Genomic DNA, 22,520 nt, shown 5'->3' on the forward strand with positions numbered 1-22,520 from the left:
AAACCAAAACTCATACTCCGCAACTCCACCATACCCGAAACCCCACTCGTGGGTGGGAGGCCCAATACGCCTATTTTCAAGAACACTTTTTGTCGAGTAAAATGAATTAAGGCGAGTGCGGCTTAAACAATATTAATGCCTCGTAATTGAGGATGTTGGGCTCTAAATTACAGGCGAGCGCTGGTATCGGTAGCGGTGGGCGATAATAGGCCATCATTACCTATAATAGCTCTGGGTGTGAACACTGAACGCTGAACACTCTGAACACCGCCATGTATATGGTAATGCACGCTTTGATACGCCGACAACCTGCCCCAAATTGTTTCTTTCGCCGATTTCCCGCCAGATTCAAACCGGCGCTCCCGACCAGAGTGTAATTGATAGAACGAACGGTTAGGTAAGTTGATGGGGGTGAGCTGTGACACGGGTCTATTTCAGTTTTGCGGCGTATTGTTTCTAATTAAAATAGGTCGTACGTTAATTGCGCCAAATATATCCTTAATTGCGCCAAGCCCTCAGAGGGTCCCAAAAAATGTTCCTTAGTTGCGTCAAGCCCTAGCCAGTTAGAGGTGAGTTGCCAGCAGAAGGAATGTTCTTGTTCACGTGTCATCCTACCTAACCTATCCTATCCTACCTAGCCTAACCTAACCTAACATAACCTGCTGAATTATAAAGTCAAAGAGGGCCACCACTTGCGCAGTTAAGGAACGTATCGGGTAACTCACTGGAGTAGTTGGCGCAGTTCAGAAATACTCGACTATGTGACTCAGATCAGTTGGCACAATTAATGCCCAGGGGAATAATTTACATTGGTTAGATTAATTAGTTGCACATTGATTATTGATTATTTGTAATTGGTACACAGTATAAAATTATCTATATTATACGTTTTAGTATATACTCACTTTCAGTAATACTATTAACTCGGGGAAAATGACATTAAACCTTACATAGTCACTTATCATCCTAACAAACAACACACTCGATAAAATATAAATACTAAAATATTTGTCCTTTTATATCGTGACGTGTTTACTAATATACGAACTAAGATGAGGACAGTTTAGTGAATTACAATATTTAATTTACCATAGTAGTAAAAAAATGTTTCTGAACAAGATCCAAAAATTATTGTAAAACCTAACCTATAAAGTGAAGAAGAAAGTCTCCAATAATTCCCATCATTGTTTCCAATATCGCAATTCACCAAACTCGGCTGTTTTGCCAGCAAGTAGACAGGGTAGCGGACAGGTACCCGATAATTATGTATTATCAACACCTCCTTATCGGGGTTCCGGCGGGGGCGGTGGAAATGGCGGGAGCGGTGGCGCTTGCGCGGGGGGTGGCACACTATCGACCACATGCTCCATTGTTGACACATTCGCCCTCGTAAATTGGTGACATTGTAACCCTTAACATTAACTTCTCCGTTATAATCTAGCAGCTATCGTCGCTCTATTGTAGGGGGTAGGGGGGGGTTGTAACCCCCTCCCCCGCTACGCTCAACACTACACCCGTGTTTAACATTAGCGGTGATAATGCGATAGTCGTAATCATACATCGGTTAATGATTTTGGGCTTTGGAACTATAGTGATATGGAATATATTGAACTATATTAGTGTAATTGGGAATAATGGTTATGGTAATTTTGAACTACGAATGTGATATAATTATAGTATCTTGTTGTACATGAAAGGGAGTTTTTGATCGTGTTACAGGTTTAGTTGAAGCAACATCGACAAAAATATTAATGACACCGATCAACTTGATGAACCTGGTTCAATTATTGTCAACAACGTTTTTAACATAAATACTATTCAATTTCATCATTTAGTATTTTTCTTCTTAAACATTAATAGTTCCATTCGAGTGTAATACTTGGCTCCCGTTGTTCCAAGTGTAATTTTATATACGTTTGAATACTAGCCTGAGTGGTAAAGCGCGGGGCTTCAGAGCCATAGGTTCCGGGTTCAAATTCCGCCAATCACCAATGGATTTGATCCATGTGATAACGCCGGAACCCTCTAGGACTAGTCTCAAGTAATGTATAGTTCCGGGATAGAACCTAGCGGGACGTAAAAAAGTATCTTTTAAACACTATATTCAAAAACACAGTATTTAAATTCAAAGTCAAAGACCTACAATTTATATCTTGGCTTATATATTTTACTTACAAATTGCTGACATTATAAAGAACGCAGGGTTTTTACAATTTAATTCAACTCGATGCATAATATAAAAACCTGAAGATCAACTTAGCATTGCAAGTAGTCTTGTCACAATGTCCAGCGGAAGTTGACGCCAACAGGCGGAAGTGAATTGCCAACTTGCTGGCGCTAATTTACAAGTGATTATCTGCTAATTGTGCTAATTGTCGGTAGATAAGAAGGTAAAACGTATAGGATAAGAACTGGCACATGGGCTTTGAGCGCCAACAAAAACTGAAGGATACAGTAGGACACTCGTAGGTCGACCAGTGTAGTAAATAAATTTGTAAATCAAGAAAATCAAACTAAAAATTGGAGATAGCATTGATTTTCTTGCACTACTATAAGTTAGCACAACTCGAATTACTAATGGGTAAATTTTAATATAGTTCAGGCTATATTGCATTTTAAAAATGGGAAACAACAGAGAAAAACATTGAGGAAGGAATCAGAAAGAAATTGTTGAATAAAAATATTTCCAGGTGTTTTCCATATGTTAACTAATTTTATTCAGTTGATTTTACTATTGAATATGATATAAAACTAACTTGCTTTAAGACTTTGTGAGATTAATAAAATTGTTAAAACTACTATGGATTATATGGAAATGTTTAATTTATTGATGCCTAACGTTTAAACAATTGAAATCCACAATGTTCTATATTATTTTCACATTCATTCACACATAAAATTAATTAAGCTTAAGTTATTCATACTCAACTAATATTCATTCTATTCCCATCCAGAATGTCCCAATCCAAACAAATTCATAGATCCAACTATAGACCAATCATTGTGAGATAGATTTATTCCAATCACATACTTTGTTATCCCGTGGGTCAGTTTATCGGAGAATCGTCCCATTCGTCACATCTCCAGGTGTGGGGATAAAAAATGTAAACAACCGGACAAAAGGCAATCAAATAAACCGTAATGGTGGACCCGGCCCGTGTCTACTGCACAAAAGACGACATTAATCAAAATACTCGAGTAGGGAAAGTAAAAACGCTTTGGTCCATTTCGGGGAATACCAGCGTGACGGTGTTGGTATTGGATTGTTGTGGGGTGTTTTGTATGTGGGGTGATGTGTGGGACACGCTTATCTGTTGTCCAAGGGATGGTTGGGATATAAATGGGTTAGTGTATTTTAATATTTTTGATATTTCATCTCCAAATTTGTAAAGGTATTTTAGGGCGTTAATTCCGCCAACTGACCTGAGTCGGCTATTCCTGAATTGCGCCAACCACTCCAGGGAGCCACCCGGTACGTTGCAAGTGGTGGCTCTCGTTGACTGTATAATTGAGTAGGTTAAGGTTAGGTTAGGTTAAGTTAGGTTAGGTTAGAATAGGTTATACATAAATATTAATTACCTGTTTAAGATTTTTTTCTTTAAAAATGGGAAGTACAGTACTACAGTCTGTTTCTTCAGCAATGTCGTTAAAGTTGCCTTCAAATCTGAGGGCTGCTAGTTCAATTCCATGCATAGTCGTTTTTGGACCTAGATTGAATTCGTCATTTTGCTATCAATAAAAAATACTATCTAATAAAAGGTTATAATTTAACAAGGGTTTACACAGTTTTCCTTGCAAACATGAAAAAAATCACAATGTCGTTGATTAACACAATAAATAATTAACGCACTCATGTGAAAACTCTTAAAACATTTTCGAAAGAAAGTACTCATTGCACTTTGTGTATATAGAAAAAAAATTTCCTTAACATTTGTTGTGTGGAAACCATAAAAATGACATAGTTTTACAATGAACTTCCAATACGGATTTGATTTTCATCTTTTTCCAGTAACTACTTTGCAAACTTAAACCTGTATTAATAAGTAAAGTAGAATCGTTTAAACACACCGAATACTTCAAAGTACTGTCGATCCGATTATCGGACCCATATCGAACATCGAACATGAAGGCTAGAGTCGTTGGACATGCCAAGGGTTATGTATGGCTTCCTCCCGCCGCATAAATAATAACAGTAATTGTTTTTATTAGCATCCGCTATTGCTAATGAATGCGCACACTCGTCACACAGCGGTCTTTGTAATTGGCGCAATCGGTTGTTTACTATCGACTTATCGGGTCATCGAATTATCGAATAACCGCTATGTCAGTAATATTAAACAGTGTTGCCGGTCTTTGTAAAAATAGTAACGTTTTAGTGGTAATATTATTAAGCAGTGCTATTGCTTGCTTAATATTGCTAGTGGTAGTGTGATTGATTTCTACTCGTATTTTGAGTGTGTTTAGCTTCCTCCATGACACGTGTACTATACTGTACTATTATATGAGTATCATTCTCAACAGACTTTTCGCTCAAATACATCTTCCCCAAACAAATATTTCCGAATGATTTATTTGCTTTATTCTACACCACAGAATGAAGATAATCTTTATCCTGAGGTTCTGCATCGTAACTAAGTTTTATACTGTTCTTACAGTTTACATTGCCGTATGGTTATTTATAATCCATCTTAGCTAAAACATAACACCTCAAGCAGTCTCATCCCCAAATAGAGCATTACACCAATAATTTGTAAGAGTATCCATTTAGACACCCGGGTTTAAATCTGGCCAATCACCTGTTTTTCGTTCTCAAGAAATTATCCTCATCTGGTGGTGTAGGTTCCACTTAAACTGAATTTCCACCATTCAAGGTGGAATAACTATGGAATTTCCTGTTTGGGAGAACCTTTTATATACTGTTGATCAATCTCCACGACAAGTCATATAGTACATTTTCACCTGGTTTATTTAGTTTTTCAACATGACAGTTGGTAGCCCTGACTACTGTAGGTTTCAGCTGATGCCACGTCACAACAGGTGTGCCAACTGCCAAGACAGGCCATTAGTCATCTGCATCTCGCCGCCAAAACCGTGTTCTGACCCAACTATTAATGTTTCTTTGTTCCCAGATAAACATCATCTTGTCGACTATCACTGTGATAATTTACGGTTACAATTTCCTATCATGCGATATTTACAAACGAAGCGGGTTTTAAGTGTTTTATAATGTCGAAATTGAATTGAAAATTGCTGGATGCTAATTAAGATGGTAATTAGGAAGGATTCAGAAGGTTTGGTTATAGTATCAACAGTTTTGACAAATCTGGTGTTCGTATTGAAATGCAATAATTAAAATAACACTAATGTTTGGCTAAAACCCTTTGTCCAATTTAAATAAAACCATAGACAGAGGAATATAAAGGTAATCATAAATTGAATTGTATTTATAGCGTAGACCAAGGATAAAGACATTTTAGTAAAGCATATTTATTTCTACAGTTTAGTGGGTTACCATATTGCAAAACAAATTAGATAACAGCATTTTAAAATCTACAAATATCATATTAATAATGCAATATCCAACGTTGAATAGGAGTCATGGTACTTACGGATTATACCGACAACACATAATTATTATTACCTAACCTAAGGGTGGTTAGATTAGGTTAGGCTAGGTTAGGTTAGGTTAGGTTAGGAAGATTTTGTTATTTAAACTAATTAAAATCTTATTTGGAAGGCGATTTGTCGGTGTGTCCGGTATAGTAGGGCCTACGTAAGTTACCTTGTATATAATAATTCATAATCATTGATTTCTTGTGCACAGATAACATCTACAATATTATTTACTGCAGTAAAACAAGATAGCCCATCAATCATAAGCAAATCGCAACAACAACTAAATCAACGAATACCCACTCTAATGTAAACAGGCGAATGTTAATGTTAATGCAGTGTATTTTGTGACGTTTTCAGTATGCAAGTCGCGTAGAAACAACCGTATGACGCGCTGCCACTGTTAACACTTCATTATCATTTGTCATCATGCTGCTAATTTATTGTGATCTGGGCTTTACCAGCTGGCCTCCACTTATATCTCATTGAATGAGCATAATTTGATATGAAAGCTTCGGTCAGTGCTGAACTATGCGTATAGAACTTTCGTCAAATACAGTTGTTGAAAGAAATAAACGTGGGTATAGTCTATGCATAAATGTTAGAATATGTTTCTTCTTTTATTTTGAACGAATACCATAGTGGTTTGTTATAGTGTCGGAAAAAAGAGGGACATAGTAGGAGTAGGTCATTTTCAAAACATAAAGTCGCACAAAGCAAATTTGAATGGTTAATATTCTGGGGAGTGATGCACGACGTCCAAATGTCACCACGTCCAAAATATAATTTTTGAGTTGTCTCATGACATCCAATATAAAACATTTGACTGTTGCATGACGTCCAAATCTCATCATGTCAAAAAGTAAAGTAACTGCAAGAAACATCGTCTTTCTACAAGCTTTGGGATTCGTGGATTGGTAGTCGTGCAAATGACAGCGGCTTTGGAGGTGGTGCAAGGCTACTTATTAAATTGGACGTTGTGGTACTTGGACGTCGTGCAATGCATCCATATTCTGTAGTGATTGTCGACAGCTTTGGGATATTCACTGTCTGTTTTAGTCCAAACACGTTATAAGATACTAAAAATTTACTAAGGGTGACAAGATCAAGGCTTGCATTAACGAATATAAAAGTTTTTTGCTTGAAATTCAAAAACGTTCCACACCGGACCCGACCCCCGCGGAGTGTTGTCACTGCCTCCAGCAACAAAACCCTCGGATTCACCACCTATTACGGGGCTCGTAAAGAAGCCGGGAACAATTGTCGAAAACTGAGTAAATTTAACGCGGCCATCACATCGCCTTGACAATGAGAAGAGTAAAGTTTTGGTTTTGTGGAGCCAAACCAGTCGTGTTGGTAGCCGGAACCCCGCTGTGCGCGTTAAACCTGGACCTCGCACATAAATGTAAATCCTGGGGAATTGAGCGTCGACGTAGGGTGCGAGGTGAGATTTAAAGGTTATCCGACGAAGATCTCACCCAGGCAGTGGGGCGGGGATTGAAGAAGCTTAGATACGGTTTACAATGTATCAGCTGTACATAGGTGATGAGGCTTGGGAAATGAAAAGGTTACAGATCAATGTGATTGGTCAAGATTTCCTGCAAGATTATCGTGACGTAATTGCGTGCATAGAGTGAGCAGAAATTAGTTTTACGACAGAGGTAGTTGTTTCATACCTTGTCATATTCGATCCATTGTATATCGCATATACATTGGAGTTCCACAGTTTGATTTCAAAATCCGATTTTCAAACAAAACACAAAGGCCAAGAAAGGCTGAGGCTCAGTTGAGGGTTTTGTGGATTAAGAAATGCGATGTTGAATTTTTGGATGGTTTCTGCCAAATATTCGACTTCGTCGGATATAGGTTTCTCACAGCTTCAAGTCGTATAGCTGTAAACTATTGCACTATATGAATATCAAGAGCTAAGACAGCAAGGAATAGAATGAAATAGATTAACCTACAAATAGAAATCTATCTATATATATTATTTAATTTAACAGTTACATTATCTAAGCCAAACATTAGTGCTACCGCTACCCTTGAGGCACCAAGTAAGAACAAATCAATTACAAGCAGTCTGCCGATTACCCATTACACCTGTAGGCAGGTGGTGGCCGAGGAAACGATGATTATCTCATATTAATAATCATCATTCGACCTCGCTAATAACCTATGAGGAATAGTTCTCACTCGTAATTTATTAATTGTCATGTCATTTCCTAAGAACGTTAAGCAGATATGAGTTAGCAGCCCGCATGGACAGACAGGTGTAGGCCCGTCGTAAAGTCCTGGCAGGACCGGACACGTGTAAACACGCTGCCTCGTGCCACCACAGTTTCGCTCGTAGATTGTAATTTAATTACGAGACGACGAGAGCCGACAGTAAACTCCCGAATGGATTGGGCGGCCCTGTGTCAACTAGCTGATTGCGGGGAATTTATCTCCTTGAGAATCCCGAGTATGATGCGTAGCGTGTCCGAAAGCTGTGGAGTAATTTGGAGTTTTTATTAGGTAGTCCAGGATGAGGTATTTTCATTAATTTTATTTGTCATAATTCTGCCAAGTGGATGGATGGAGACAGGATATTGTGATTCTTACTTCAGCCACTAGAGAGGTTTTTGGTCTGATACAATGTCCCTTCATTTTTCTCTATTCTTGGCTATTTCAGGTGTTGTTTCCTAGTCTTTCAACATTTATAGCACTAGGCTCTTCCTAACCTAGCCTTTTACATTTTTATCCGTGATATAATATCTATTCATGAATCTATAATACAAACCAAATCTTTTCATACAAATGTATGCTGTATGATAAAAAAAGTTAAACCTCGAGTGTAGCATTTCTTCCAGTTTGCGTTGCTCCATGCTATTTAACACAAGCGCAGGGTGAAAACTGTTTACCGACAAAACATTATCAGCGAACACGGGCGGAGGGGAGTATTTCAATACAGTTATTGCCACGGAGAGGGGAGGGGGTGTAATGTAGTACGGTCTTTCACCACGAGTCGTGTAAATGACTGTTATCTCGTGCACGGAAAACGCGCATTTCTCACAGTGACAATGTGGCCGACCACCATGTTGATACGTCCCTTCGTGATAGGGTGGCATCACTCACCCCTCATGTCTCTATCTGGGGTAGTAGGGGCGGGTCTACATAACGATCATGAAGCTTCATAGTTTCAAATTGTCTCTTTCGGGGTAACAATGTGTACTTGAAGAACTAAAGTGATCTTTTAGAACGTATTTTATTTACGAATGCTAGCAAAATATGAAATATGTTGTAATGCAGATATTTTACAGCGAAGGGAGGACTTATTCTCTATGCTCTTGACCTACAGACAAAAGTTATTCTGAATTTCTTCTTGCTCAAATAACATTAACTCACTCTCGATTTTCTTTTGCAGACGGATGTTCCCCACGCTGAGAGTATCCTTCACAGGTCTGAGGCCGGACCAAAGGTACGCCGTGCTGATGGACATCGTCCCCGTGGACAACAAGAGGTACCGCTACGCCTACCATCGGTCCTCGTGGTTGGTAGCAGGCAAAGCTGATCCTCCGGCGCCTTCCCGCCTTTACATGCATCCTGACTCTCCCTTCACCGGGGAACAGCTGAGGAAGCAGGTCGTGTCCTTCGAGAAGGTCAAACTCACCAACAACGAGATGGACAAGAACGGCCAGGTCAGTTTGTATTGATAAACCATCTTTTGAAAAAGCTTGAAAGTTCAAATCAAACCTGCAAATTCCAAATTATAAATGACAGCATGTAATTACAATCAGTCTTTCCAGCTTGTATTTGCGTGAAGATTTCTCAGTTATCTCTACAAACTACTTTAGTGAAACTCATTTCAATCAATTTAAATACAACTTGGGGCTTGGGTAGAAATCCTGGATGAACTTAAATAATCGTACATACATTTTGACCTCGCTACGAAGACACTTCCATTCTCCTTGCCAAATCTGCAAATTCTTTCGAGTAAATTATCTGTGAAGAACAACAACAGAGCGATGACTTGACGAAGAATGTTGGAAGACAATTCTGGTCTCTCCGGTATCAGTTGACGGTGAATGATTCCATCGCCATTGACACATCCGCTGGCATTGCCACCTGAGCTTCTGGCACTCCTCCGCCAGGAGTCACTCCAACTGGCACCACTTCTCCGTGGATCTGTCGTCGTCCTCACGGCGCTAAATATGTAATCGTCACTCACCAAGGATCACATGTCCTACAGCTGGTTCACTTAATGACTCACATTTTCACACGTTGACAACCGGATTATTCTTGTCTTGTTGAGAAGTCTTGTCACTACTGTCCACAGGGACTTGTATTGTTGACTGGTATTAGTTGAGGATTGATGGTGTAAAACGTTGAATATAGGACATAATGAGTCGTTTGCAGCGTTAAAACACTAGGGTTTCCTGTAATGTCTCTAAAAATCTACCTTTGCAGCTGATACGCATTTGCCTTGAGTGTGCAAAATTAAAATTGTCATAATACTTACAATAATCCAGACTTTCCGTTTTTCAAACTGGCAATAATAGATTGAATTCAGTTTCAACATATTCTCCTAGAATGGTCGGGTATTTTGAGAGTCTGCATGGGAACCTATCTTATAAGAATCCTTATTGAAATCTGCTAATTTAATACTTAGTTTCACTACACGAAGTAATATGTTAAACTATTCTAGGCCTACACTGTTTTCAATTATCTCCCAACGCTTGAATATTTATAAAACTACACCAGTCCACTTTAGATTGTAATCCGCATGCAAGGGACGGCAATGTGGAGAGAACAGAGCGTCGGTGACTACATTACATTACTGTAGGGGATGAGATGAGATGGCGTTGCCCGGCAACAGGGTAAACTACCCTCCAGCAGGGCAATCAGCCGTGTATCGACTGAAGACGTACCCTAACTGTCTGGGCGTGACGACGTTGCCATGGCAACCTAAGGTAAACATCCCTCGCGCCCCGCCCTGACACCTCCACTTGTAATTAATTACCAGATGCACCTGCTGCTCTGCTGATACCATCTTTGCTGATTGCCCTTCCAATTACCTCGCCTCTGGGACCAAATTCACACTTCTATCAACGTCTTTCTTCTGCTCGGAGTCTCACACCACCGCGGGAAACACGTGATTATAGGCTGCAACTTCTTCACTGCAGAGTGCATTGCGGTGTAGTCATTGTAGAGGGGGTTTGATTCCACACATTGTTTCGCCATTAACTTTTATTTATTGTCACTCTTATCAAAAATATCTAAAATTGGGGAAATTTTGTTTTTAGGGGGTTAGGACTTTTATCTGACAATATTGAACACTACTATTTGAGACCTATCTGGTACTGATTTTCGAATGTTCAATGAATATTCTAGTGGAGTTGATGTACACTGTACAGTAAATAAAAATTTGATGGGTTTGGACAATTTCCCGAGCGTTTGTGATTCCATGACCTCAAATACTACTGGAATGGTCAAAAACATTCAATATATCAACGTTTACGTATGACTTACACACCTAATTTAACTCTGTAAGATTTAGATAAAATTCTCCACAATTTTACTCCTTGTCTTGACTTACTACCATCGTTGAACTTTAACCTCACATTAACTTCAACCGATTCAAACTCGATAGATCACACACTTCATCGAAACACTTACGTGTTCCTTTAACGGGTTTTATTAAATATTTAAATCTCTAATTTACGGCCGTGGGGTGAGAATGCTCTTGGAATTCGAATGAAATGTTAGGTGATGGGGGGCCGTTTCTGAGGGGGGGACGACCCCCCGGGGTCTCTCAGCTGGTGGCTGACATGCTGATATTTACTGTCACCTGCACGCCCGGTATCAACACTAGAAACAGTACTTTATGTGTTGGAGCTCGGCACAATGGGCTACCACCACGACACGGCGACACCTCGCCCACTCGACGAATTCGGATTTGTCACTTTCAATAAACATTTCGAGAGTAGAATCATTTTGTGAGATGTAAGTTGGTATTACTACTTTGGAAAATATTGTAACATCATTGGTTTAGGGGAAATGTGAGCGCAACATAGATGGAAATGAGATCCAAACAGTTTTTGCAAGAAAATTTAACTTGTTACAAAGGCAACTTAATTTCTTTGTATTAAAAACTTTCAATTCACATCATTAACTTAAAATAAAGATTTTACCTTAATTTTGCCTTGGGGAAACCGTTTTAGCAATGAAACTAGTATATGGTAATGATTCTCATTAGAAGGTACATTTATATTTACTTAAACTTATTGTTATGGATTCACGTTAATTTATTCACCAGTAACCTCTAAATTTATTTTAAATTAGCAAAATGGTGGCTGTCAATAAATATTTTAACGCTAAGTAACCTCAAAAAATTGATAATTAAACGGGTGTAATTAAATAACGCTTTAACATTATTAGCATTACCAAGGACTAGATTCACTATGAACAGTAAATTACCTTCAACGTTTCCAACTCCAACCAAAATAATTCAAAATACCTTTATGGCTAAAACAACGGTTCTGGGAGAATGTGACCTTTTGCACCACTTTACTTACCTTTCTAGCGTCAAATAGACACCAGTTGCATATTTACACACATCGCCGCCAAAGTCAGCCGCCGTCATCCTCTCCCAGAGTGACTCATGACGTTTTAGCTCAACAGCGTTGTGTGCAAAACGCTGGGAGGCGTCACATGATAAATAGCCGACTTTATGTCAGCCGTGTTTTAATTCTCGGCGGCGGTTCTTTGTCCGACCTACCATTATACCGTAAAACAATTATTACAAGGTGCTTTATGGCTGTTGAATGGTGGGCGCTAGAAAATACCGCGGTAAATATCATTCGACACGCGGTGAGGTCTGGAGTGTCGCGAGCGGTGATTTAAGATGAAATATCGACTATTTAATCGGTTTTCTGTATTAACCTAGAGCCTAGACTATTTTTGAAACTCACTACGTAACGGGCTGGGTTGGTGCTTCAACGTAGGTAAAGTATGAAGTGAATGTTTACCGGGTTTGCTTCAAAGTGGAGGAAAATCTTATTCCTCAGACGCAAGTGCAGACTTCTCCCTCATTATTTATTTTCTCCCCCTGTACATAGTATATGGAGAAAGTATAGTTTTCGTCAAAACTTTTTCCCTTATAGTTCTAATCAAAATAGTGAAATCCTTCATTGCTGTAAAAATTACATCTAAAAAGTTATTGCAATTTTTGTAATTTTTTCTATAAAATATCATAGTTACTCCCACCGCTTATGATAAAGGTTGTTGACAAGCTAATAGGAGAATGTATGTGTCAGATTGCTGATACAGTTTTTTTTTTTTTTACTATGTACGAACACATATTCGACATTAGGGTATGGCAGCAGTGCTGTAGGTAGCACCCCTGAATACCTCACAGTGTTGCTACAACTACAGACCCGACGTACGGTATAGCCTGCTGTAGGTAGCAGCGCCCACATATGCTAATGCCCCACAATGCGACAAACACTTCCAATTCTGCGCTGCCACCGAGCGACCCAACAGGTTTGTAAAATTGAATAATGTGTAATAATTTAGAACAATTTGTTGAGAGGCAGGTGGTTGGTTCGGCGACACCTGGCTAACGACAAGCAAGGCTGATGATGTACGCGAGGGTTTGTTTACAGCACATCCGTCTACGCTCCGGGAATGGGAATGGATTGAGTTTTGGAATTTGGGTGTGTAATGGGTATTTTCAAGGCAAAAAACTTTACCTTCCAGAACTTTCATGGCCGTTTCAGTTTTCCAAGACAGCATTACTGCCAGAGTTTGCAATGTGCGGGCAATTGCGCCAACTGACCTGAGTCCTGAATGTAATACCCATCACATTATTAATTACCCACATGCATTAATACCCACATTAATACCCATAACATTAACATTAACATTAACATTAATGCCCATAGGGTATTCCTGAATTGCGCCAACTACTCCAGGGAGCCATTCGATACGTCAACTGCGACAAGGGCGTCTTTGACTGTATAATTGAGTAGGTTAGGTTAGGTGCGGATTGGTTAGGTTGACACGTAAACAAGGACTTTCCTTCTGCCGGCAACTCACTCCTACCTTGGGCTTGGCGCAACTGGAACATTTTTGGGACCTTGGCGTAATTATTCACGACCTTTGCCATGATAGTGTTTAACTTAACTTCAGTACTTACCACCACCTTTTGTTGTAGATCGTCCTCAACTCGATGCACCGCTACCAACCACGAATACATCTGGTGAAGTGGAGAGAGCACGGTGGACCAATCCTAGACCTGGACCAGGAGCAGTTCAGGACGTACGTGTTCCCTGAGTCTGTCTTCACAGCTGTCACCGCCTACCAGAATCAGCTGGTTGGTATTTCATTCGTGTTCTGAACTAATAACGTAAAATTGATTATACTTTATACTTTACTTTTACTTTTATACTTTTATTTGAAATGGCGACCATACAAAGTAGGTATTTTAAGCCAAGTATGAATGGAGATGAGTGATTGATGCAATTGTATATTCTTATAGATTTAAAACAATTGTAGTGGTTCTTTGAAAATTTTAATCTTTAAAAAATCACTGCCTAGCTCAAAATTGAAGATGTGTTAAATTTTATGGTTACTAAAATTCAAACAAAACCAATCTGTTTGGTGGTATTGTTATCGTATCTTAAGACTAAACTTCCATCACACACAAAAAACGTACAATAGTAGACACCACAGTTGTGGGACAGTTAAATAAGTTAGTTATTAGGAAAATAGCAAGGGTGAAAATTATTGTTATGTTATTGGGGTGTTGCATATTAAGGTAATGTAAAACCCTGTTTGACATAATATGGTTAACTATAATCTGGAATATGAATAAAATTTAATATTTATTTTTTTATCCCAACAATCAAACAACCAATACATACATATATGAAAAAAACGTTACATCAGCTTAGAAAAAGAACAGCTTAAGAAAACATTATGCATATAAGCCAACTAGAAATGCAAATATACATTAATATAAAAATATAACAAGGAATGTAACAACATATAAATAAATATAAAACGACCATATAAATAGGAAATAAATACAACTATAGTAGAGTATAACAGGCAAAAGGAATGGAGAATTAAATATAATTGGATGACAATAGTGGCAACAGATGTTTTTTTTTTTTTTTTTTTTTTTTTTTTTTTTTTTAAGAATAACAACTTATAGGAAAGCATATGCTGTAAATTTACTGTATACTCAATGACAAAACTTATTAAAGTGTATACACAGTTTCAAATTAGTGTAAACATCTAATCTGAAATGGCAAAAAAGCTTCTACAGGGTCCGTAATAATGTCTCCAAATTAAGCCTGGTAAGATAACGAAAGGTCCAGGCCCATGTTTACCAGTGAGTTATGCGGTTTATTCTAAAACCTTGCCTTCTGTTCAGATAGTGGTGAAATATGGTTTTAACAGCGCTAAAGATCTGAGCAAACGTGCAGTGGAGGGCGAGCGGTGAAAAATTACTTTAATCTTCAGCATACTTTCGCCTACCTGCCTCCAGGGGAAGAGTTTAAACTGTTGGTTTAGCTTTTGTCTTAAATATTCTTCTTTAATTTCTAACTCTGGCTGATGTAGTTTAAATTAAAAACATCTTTTTCTATTTCTATTTCGTCATTTCGTACCTAGAGCCGAAAATGTGGTTTTGCAGGCTCCAGATAAGTTCGAGACGAACTCGAGAACTTGAAACGATCGAGAGCTGGCAAACCATTTCCGTGGTACGAACGCTATTTTTCACCACACTATACCCTATTCACCACAATAATAACGCACACTAACAGACAACATAACATCTTTAAGGTTATGTGAAGAAGTAAATTGAAGAAACAGCAAAAATAATAATAAATAGTTGCTAGGCAGCGGTGGGAATAAAATTATTCTATTGCAATGCTATGGATACCGATTGTTTATTTAATATGCATTACTGTATCATGTAAGCGCACAGCTGATTTGCGGCCCTAGGGATGTAAAAACCTGGTCCCCAAATGACGATGACAGCTGGTATAGACAGCAATACGTAATTTTCATCCTCCAATAAGTTTGTAAAACGGACAAAAACATCGTAGTGTGGTGAAAAAACTATAACTAAAAAAGGTCTAGTAAATTCGCAAATATAGTGCAGAATCTGTAGTCTACCCGTTCAAACTTCAATGTTTATTAATCAATGGTTTTATCTATTGATAATTTATAACTTGTTCATGTTTTCTTGTTTGCTTAATCTCAACGATATTATTTTTTTTATTGGCTAGGTAAATTATGAGATGTATGACAAATATTCGTAGATTGAACGAAAAAGGTCTTACCAGAAAGAAAACAGATGTTACAACGTCGCAGATATTTTTTTATTCAATCACCAAGTAAAATAGTTCATATAATCTTTTTATTTCAGATTACGAAGCTGAAAATCGACAGTAATCCTTTCGCCAAGGGCTTCCGAGATTCCTCCAGACTCACGGACTTTGACAGGTGAGATTTTCTTTTACTTCTTACTTACTCTACATTTATAGATTTACTTTTTACGAATTTAGATGCTAATGGTTTAAATACGCTGACAGAACTGGATTATTTACATTAAATATTAACTCTCGCCGTTGAATTAGCTTAAATAATCATTCTAGTGAAACAAATGTTTTTGTTAGTTTTTATTTAAACGAATACACATTCACGATAAAATAAAATAGTAATTAATTAATTATACGTAAACGTTAACAAATTTAAGCAACATTAGTTCATTCCTAAACAATAAAGTTACTATACTATTTTATAATGCAACTTTTTAATGTGCAATTTTTTTTAAATAAAATACCTACATTTTTACGGACATCTTATACTTTTAATACAAATTTATGGAAACTACGACTAGGATCATATTCTTGTTTAAAAAAATACATAGAAGTTTAAATTAATCCCCAAATTTAAGAATACAACCTTATTCCATTTTCGCTAAATTGTGGCATAATATAATAGAAAAAATAGTTGACTGCAACAATGCTTTAGTATACAGTAAATTTAAATGCCGAGTTAGCGTATATCTGACTGCGTGTACCTTGTACCATGTATACGCCCACACGCAGCGTGTGTGGCGCTCAAAATGGAGTCGTGTGGAGATCCAGCATACATTACCTCTATTGACATCTCCGGCTGTTATCTTTTTATTGATGGGCCAATTCAGTAGTAGCCATTGTATGTTAGTGGGCGAGTGTCCTCGTCGGGCTGAATTTATCTCCATGTGGCCCTAATGTTCCTTCGACAATATGCCTTCATTGTTCACTAATTTTATCAACGTTTGTTTGGATGTGCGATTGTCTGTGATGGTATTCAATTGTTCGAATTGATTTTTAGGTTTTGATTGATTGTTATGAGTCATGTGATCATGTGTCTTGGTGAGAATTTAAATCGGGTAGATTTAAAACGTTGCGGTAATGAATTAACGGAAAGAACCCAATTTTTGGACAAACTTATTATAATCCTTCCACAATTTACTAAGCACTCAGTATATTTTATTAGTGTTTTCCTTATCAAACTGTGATACCATCAATTTTTCTTCGCGGTTATTAAGATCATAAAGTAATTTCGTTACCCCAAGATTTAATATATGTATAGCCGTTTATCCCAACTAAGTAAAAAAATAACAAAGAACATTCCTTAGGCTTATTCTGTCCATTTAATATTTTTGTTTTACCAATTAATGTTTATATTGATACAAATATAACAATTCAACTATTTGCTTTCTCACAACACGTTTGATTTTAACTCCCCGAAATGCTGTACGAAGTGCGGACTACTTTGAAGCGAAACGTCTGGTCCACTTGGTTAAATAACAGATTCCAGCCACTAATAGCCGTTGAAAACGTCCATTTTGATATTTATAGAGGTGTCGAAACCCGACATAACTTAGAATAACGTTCTTTTAATGGGCCGAAAAAACGGTCTGGCTAAAGGCGCCGACTAATGCGACCAAATTGCGGGACACCCTGTAGTCGGGTCGCGTGTACAGCGTTTAATTATGTTTAATATTGTCTCGGCTTTATTATGGAAATCGTGTTCACTCCTAATAAATAATAATAGCCGGTCTAATGATAGTCTAGGTAATTACCGAAATTCTTTTTCGGGACGGAATAAATTTGGCTCGCTTCAATTTGGTAAATTATCGGTAGGTGGCGGTACGTTTAGGCCGAGATTATAGCTTAGAAGTGAAAATGTCATTACAGCGCCATATGGTTAGGAAAAACACGATTTTGGACATGTTTCATGTTTGTTTAGGGGTTAGAATGCGGTGAGCACCAGGGTTTGGTAGAAATATAAGCTAAACGTCATGAAAATTTGGTGAAATACATAAATAAGTAATACATTCATGTGTTTGTATCTTTAGATTACATACTCATATAGAATAGATCATATTTATTATGCATTGTCTTACTGCCTCAACCTCAAACCACACACCCTGTAACATTCTACATTTAATTGGAGGGGTTGATATTATTCATTATAATGTACAAAACACTAATGTCATAAAATCATGAACTTTTTAGATAAAAAAATGTATATTTTATGTAACTACATTTGTGCCGTAATGGCAATAGCCTCAACACATATACTTTTTTTATTGTATAATCATTTTCTCTTTCGAGTTTCTTTCGTAATTTAAATTAAAAGTTCTTTATAGGTTACCTTCTAAAATGTCCTTTAATTATGGACATGTTTATTTTCAGCTGTTTATAGGAGGACTATGATAAAAATAATTTCTGATTGCAAATTACAACTCTAAATTATTTTACGTTTTGGTAGTAGCCAGTGCAAAAGTGTAACATAATACAAACTTATGGTTGATTCTAATAATTTTACTTTTTCATTATTCATTCGTTATAATGTGTAAACTTCAAAGGAAAATAGAAGTTCTACACGGTACACCCAAATCCATTTTTGACAAAAATATATACATTTTCAACCCAAAAAACATTACTCTACAGTTTCCACGATCACCGAGGTGCCCCGAAATTTCTTCACGCTCGACTCAATTCCCTATCGGACGCCCAATCTGGTTTAATAACACGAATTTACGCGCGCACTTTCATTTTTCGGCAGCCTTGCAGCTGACCGAGCTAGGCACGGTATCGATATCTGTATTCAATTAGAAGGGGACGACCCTCCTACACGGTCGCTTTCCAACTGTGATCGATCCAATGGATTTTTTAACAGTCAACTGAGTTAATCGTTCACTACGAGTGTATCGCAGCGATCGCAGCAAATTAGAGTGCCACGTGCTGCAAATGTTGAGTCGAAGGGGTAGACGTCAATAAACATAATTCTTGAGGGATCGGATCCCTAAATGCACTGTAGTATGGCAATAGTCTATGAGGGGGAGGGTGTTTTATGTGATCGTTGTAATTCCAAATAATGCGTTGTTGTAACTAAATTGTCAATTAAATTCTGTAACACCTATTTTAATAATTAGTATTCATACAATTTAAGGAATAATTAAGGTATCGACTCAATATTTCCTCTGAAATATTCTCTATTTATTTTCTCACACTTCAATTAATTTATTTCCGTCGATATAACAAAAGTTTTACATGAGCAATGTGTAGAAACATGTAAAGTCATATACATAGAGTCGACGCATAAAAATGTATGTTGCATGCAAATACATAATTCATAGTCAACTGTGAATCTTTTAAATTTATTTGTATGTAGGTTTTATATTCAAAGTTAACAAGTAGGGATTATACATTGTAAAACTAAAGAGTGGGAAACATCAGGTTCATATGACATACTTTGGTTGATAAACGCTGGAAATGAATGCAATATACAGAAAGGATGACTCCAAACGCCAATATTCAGTTACATCAAATTGTTGGTGATCGAAATCGATCACCACTTACCATCTTTTTTTTATATTTACCATCTTGTGAGTAACAGTATAAGCGTAAATATATGTTTTAAGTGTTATAAGACGTTTCTTTTATTGTCTTTCCGTAAATTTAATAACACGTACAATGCTGATCAAGAAGTTATTTATCAAATTGTTGTCCACTTTGACAAGTTACATAATGTTGTTGCAAAAAAGACTGGATTTGGACCGTTCCCTCCCAAAATCTCGAAACATTCGAATGCTGCGTAAAAAAGGTAAAGCAGAAATAGAAGGTTTAGCAGAAACCTAAAAAGGAGAAAGGAGGTAAAGGAGAAATAGAAGGTAAAGGATAAATAGAAGGTAAAGGAGAAATAGAAGGTAAAAGAGAAATAGAAAGTAAAGCAGAAATAGAAGGTAAAGGAGAAATAGAAGGTAAAGCAGTAAAAATAGAAGGAAAGGGAGAAATAGAAGAGGAAGCAGAAATAGAAGGTAAAGCATAAATAGAAGGTAAAGCAGAAATAGAAGGTGAAACAGAAATAGACGGTAAAGAAGAAGAAGAATGGGCGAGTAAGAGAGAAGAAGAAGAGTAAGACAGAGGCTGACAAATCCAGCCAGGTTATTGTGGGCCGCTTTTCATAATGTTATGATCCCGTGTTAGCTGCAATTTGGATCGGTAATGACGTAGCTGGATGTGTGGCGGTGCGATGATTACAGGGCACGCCGCTAGTAGCGCTGGCACCTGGCTCATGTGAGGGGGCCAGGGGGGGGGGCAGGGGGCCACACTGGACCGCGGGATATTGAATTCATATTGCCGCCAATACCGCCTGTATCGATACACACTAGGGTCTGTTAATTATTCTCTCTTCGAACATCAACATGTGGGTAAAAATTTTCATAATTGAAGTAATTTTTAAAATAAAAATTACGAAAGGATTTTTTGTTTGGTTTAGCCTATCTTGTGCATTGTGGTTCATTATTACGTAACGAAAGAATATCGGTCTTTACACAATACAACAAATAAAAATAATTTCAAAATCCAACTCAACTCATTATCAATGTTTGTAAACCAAATGATCAATAGACTTTTGTTATGAGGAGAAATTGTGTACTAACGCAAAATCAAGCACCGAAATGTACACAAATATGGCTTTAACGTACACTATTTAACAAAATGAGAGTTGTATACTATATCGATTCATATTTATCTCCATGCATTTACGTGCGAAATCGGCACGGTTCCCCTAGAAAGCTATTAAAAGCCAGTAAATAATGAGTGGAATTTCAGGGTCGTATGAATTACAACCTACTCACTAAGAATGTATCATTTACAATCACAATGCGATAACCAATCAAATATTAACCGTGCCGTTCTTTCGTTTCGCATTTCGCAAAATACCTAAAACATACAGACTTAACACAAAAGCTAGTGTAAAAGCCGCGGAAGATTATCATAAATCTACCAAACCCGACTGCATCCATCACTCCCCCCTCATTCTCTCTCCCCCCCTTTCAAGAAATGATTAACACAGGATAATGGCGACTAAAGTACGGAGAAGAGAGCGGCGCGGAGATAATGAAAGGCCACGGCGCCGAAACATTTTATTTGCCACAAAAAATCCGCCCGCAGACTAATTGTTAAGCAAAACTAATTCCTATTGACATTTATTTACTGTTCGGCTACTAAAAGTGAGCGGTAAAACGGTAATGAACCGTTCGCGGCGATGGCAGCGCTCCACGCGGTAAACGCCGGCGGAACATCGGAAATGGAACTCAAAAGTGTGGGAATGGGAATTGTGGACTGAAATTATTATGTTGAACATAGGTTGTGTTGTATCGCTGAAATCGAAACATCTGATCAGTTGCGATAGTTGCTAGTGATGTCAATTGTCACTAATAATACGTTATTACTGTATTGTCATAGTGGAAATACAGTGTCAATTATCAAAACCATTGAAAAAGTTCAGTGAGAACATTTTCATGTTGAATTAATATAATGGCAAAAATATTGCATGTGAAACATTTTAGAAACTAGTTTTTAGCCTATGTTTTCTCATAGTTTTTTTTTTCACCAAGCTAAATTTAATCAAGAAATAAACTTAATTACGGTGAATATAATCAAGTGATTGCTACACATTGTTATGATTTTATTTAATTACATGCGTATAGGAGTTAAGTTGAATTACACAACCGGGACTGTAATTTTCTAATACATAATTCTCTTTCTATATTTCTTCACGACACTAAAAATTTTCCACAGTAAAATGAACGTGAATGAAGTTAGTACTTCTTCGTAATTATGGCTGTGTCTCTGAAGTATTAAATTGCCACCATCTTGGAAATATTAATTTTTCAGTTGGCCAAACCCTTGCATTGCTGAAGGACAGAATGTCTTGGCATAAAAACAAGCACAGTAAAACAACCTGAGAATAAGTGAAGACGTGTTCGTTGGCGGGAGTTGCGCAGGTGAATTGGCGGGAGTTCTAAGGTGTAAATTTGTTGCAATAAACCCACCTTGCCGACAGTCCTGCCTTACATCTTTATTGGGAAATCTGTTTCTCCCAAACTAAAACTTGTCACTTCAATGAGCGTGTTTCAGATTTTCTTTGCGTAAATTATTGTAAAGTAAGTGAATAGCTGAGAGAAATTTGAAAACTAGCTTTTGACCTATTACTAGTTTTATTGTTACTTTTCATTTTGAAAAACAAATATGAAAATTAGAAAATAAAGGGTCAATCTATCAAAAAATATCATTTACGTTTTGATTAATTATCAAGAAAGCAACGTGCAACAACCAATGTGAATGTGTTGTTTAACAAAATATTTACCGTATGGAATAGTGAAATAAATGATTTTGTTCGTTCAAACGTTTCAACCGTAAATCACCTAAAACAAATATTGTAAAATACAATAATACTGTTTATTACATATTTAATTTTTTTTCAATCATGGATTTTGGCGTGGTCAATAATAATAGTTTAAACTATTAAATTACAACGGCATTATTCGTAGACAACAATTCTTAAAAAGA

The 22,520-nt window shown here is 37.2% G+C and overlaps 1 protein-coding gene across 1 annotated transcript in view; it reads left to right on the forward strand.

The window, feature by feature from the left end:
- LOC129001754 (T-box transcription factor TBX20-like) overlaps positions 1-22,520 on the forward strand; it is a 65,158-nt gene that overhangs the window by 37,403 nt on the left and 5,235 nt on the right. Inside the window, exons 3-5 of the mRNA XM_054429188.1 lie at positions 9,017-9,290; positions 13,808-13,966; positions 16,031-16,107. Coding sequence (XP_054285163.1) covers positions 9,017-9,290; positions 13,808-13,966; positions 16,031-16,107 — 510 coding nt within the window. The remainder of the gene's footprint in view (positions 1-9,016; positions 9,291-13,807; positions 13,967-16,030; positions 16,108-22,520) is intronic.

Source organism: Macrosteles quadrilineatus, unplaced genomic scaffold (assembly GCF_028750875.1).
Source record: "Macrosteles quadrilineatus isolate MER2022 unplaced genomic scaffold, UCM_ALF_1.0 Scaffold_8__2_contigs__length_117827958, whole genome shotgun sequence".
Lineage (NCBI taxonomy): Eukaryota > Metazoa > Arthropoda > Insecta > Hemiptera > Cicadellidae > Macrosteles > Macrosteles quadrilineatus.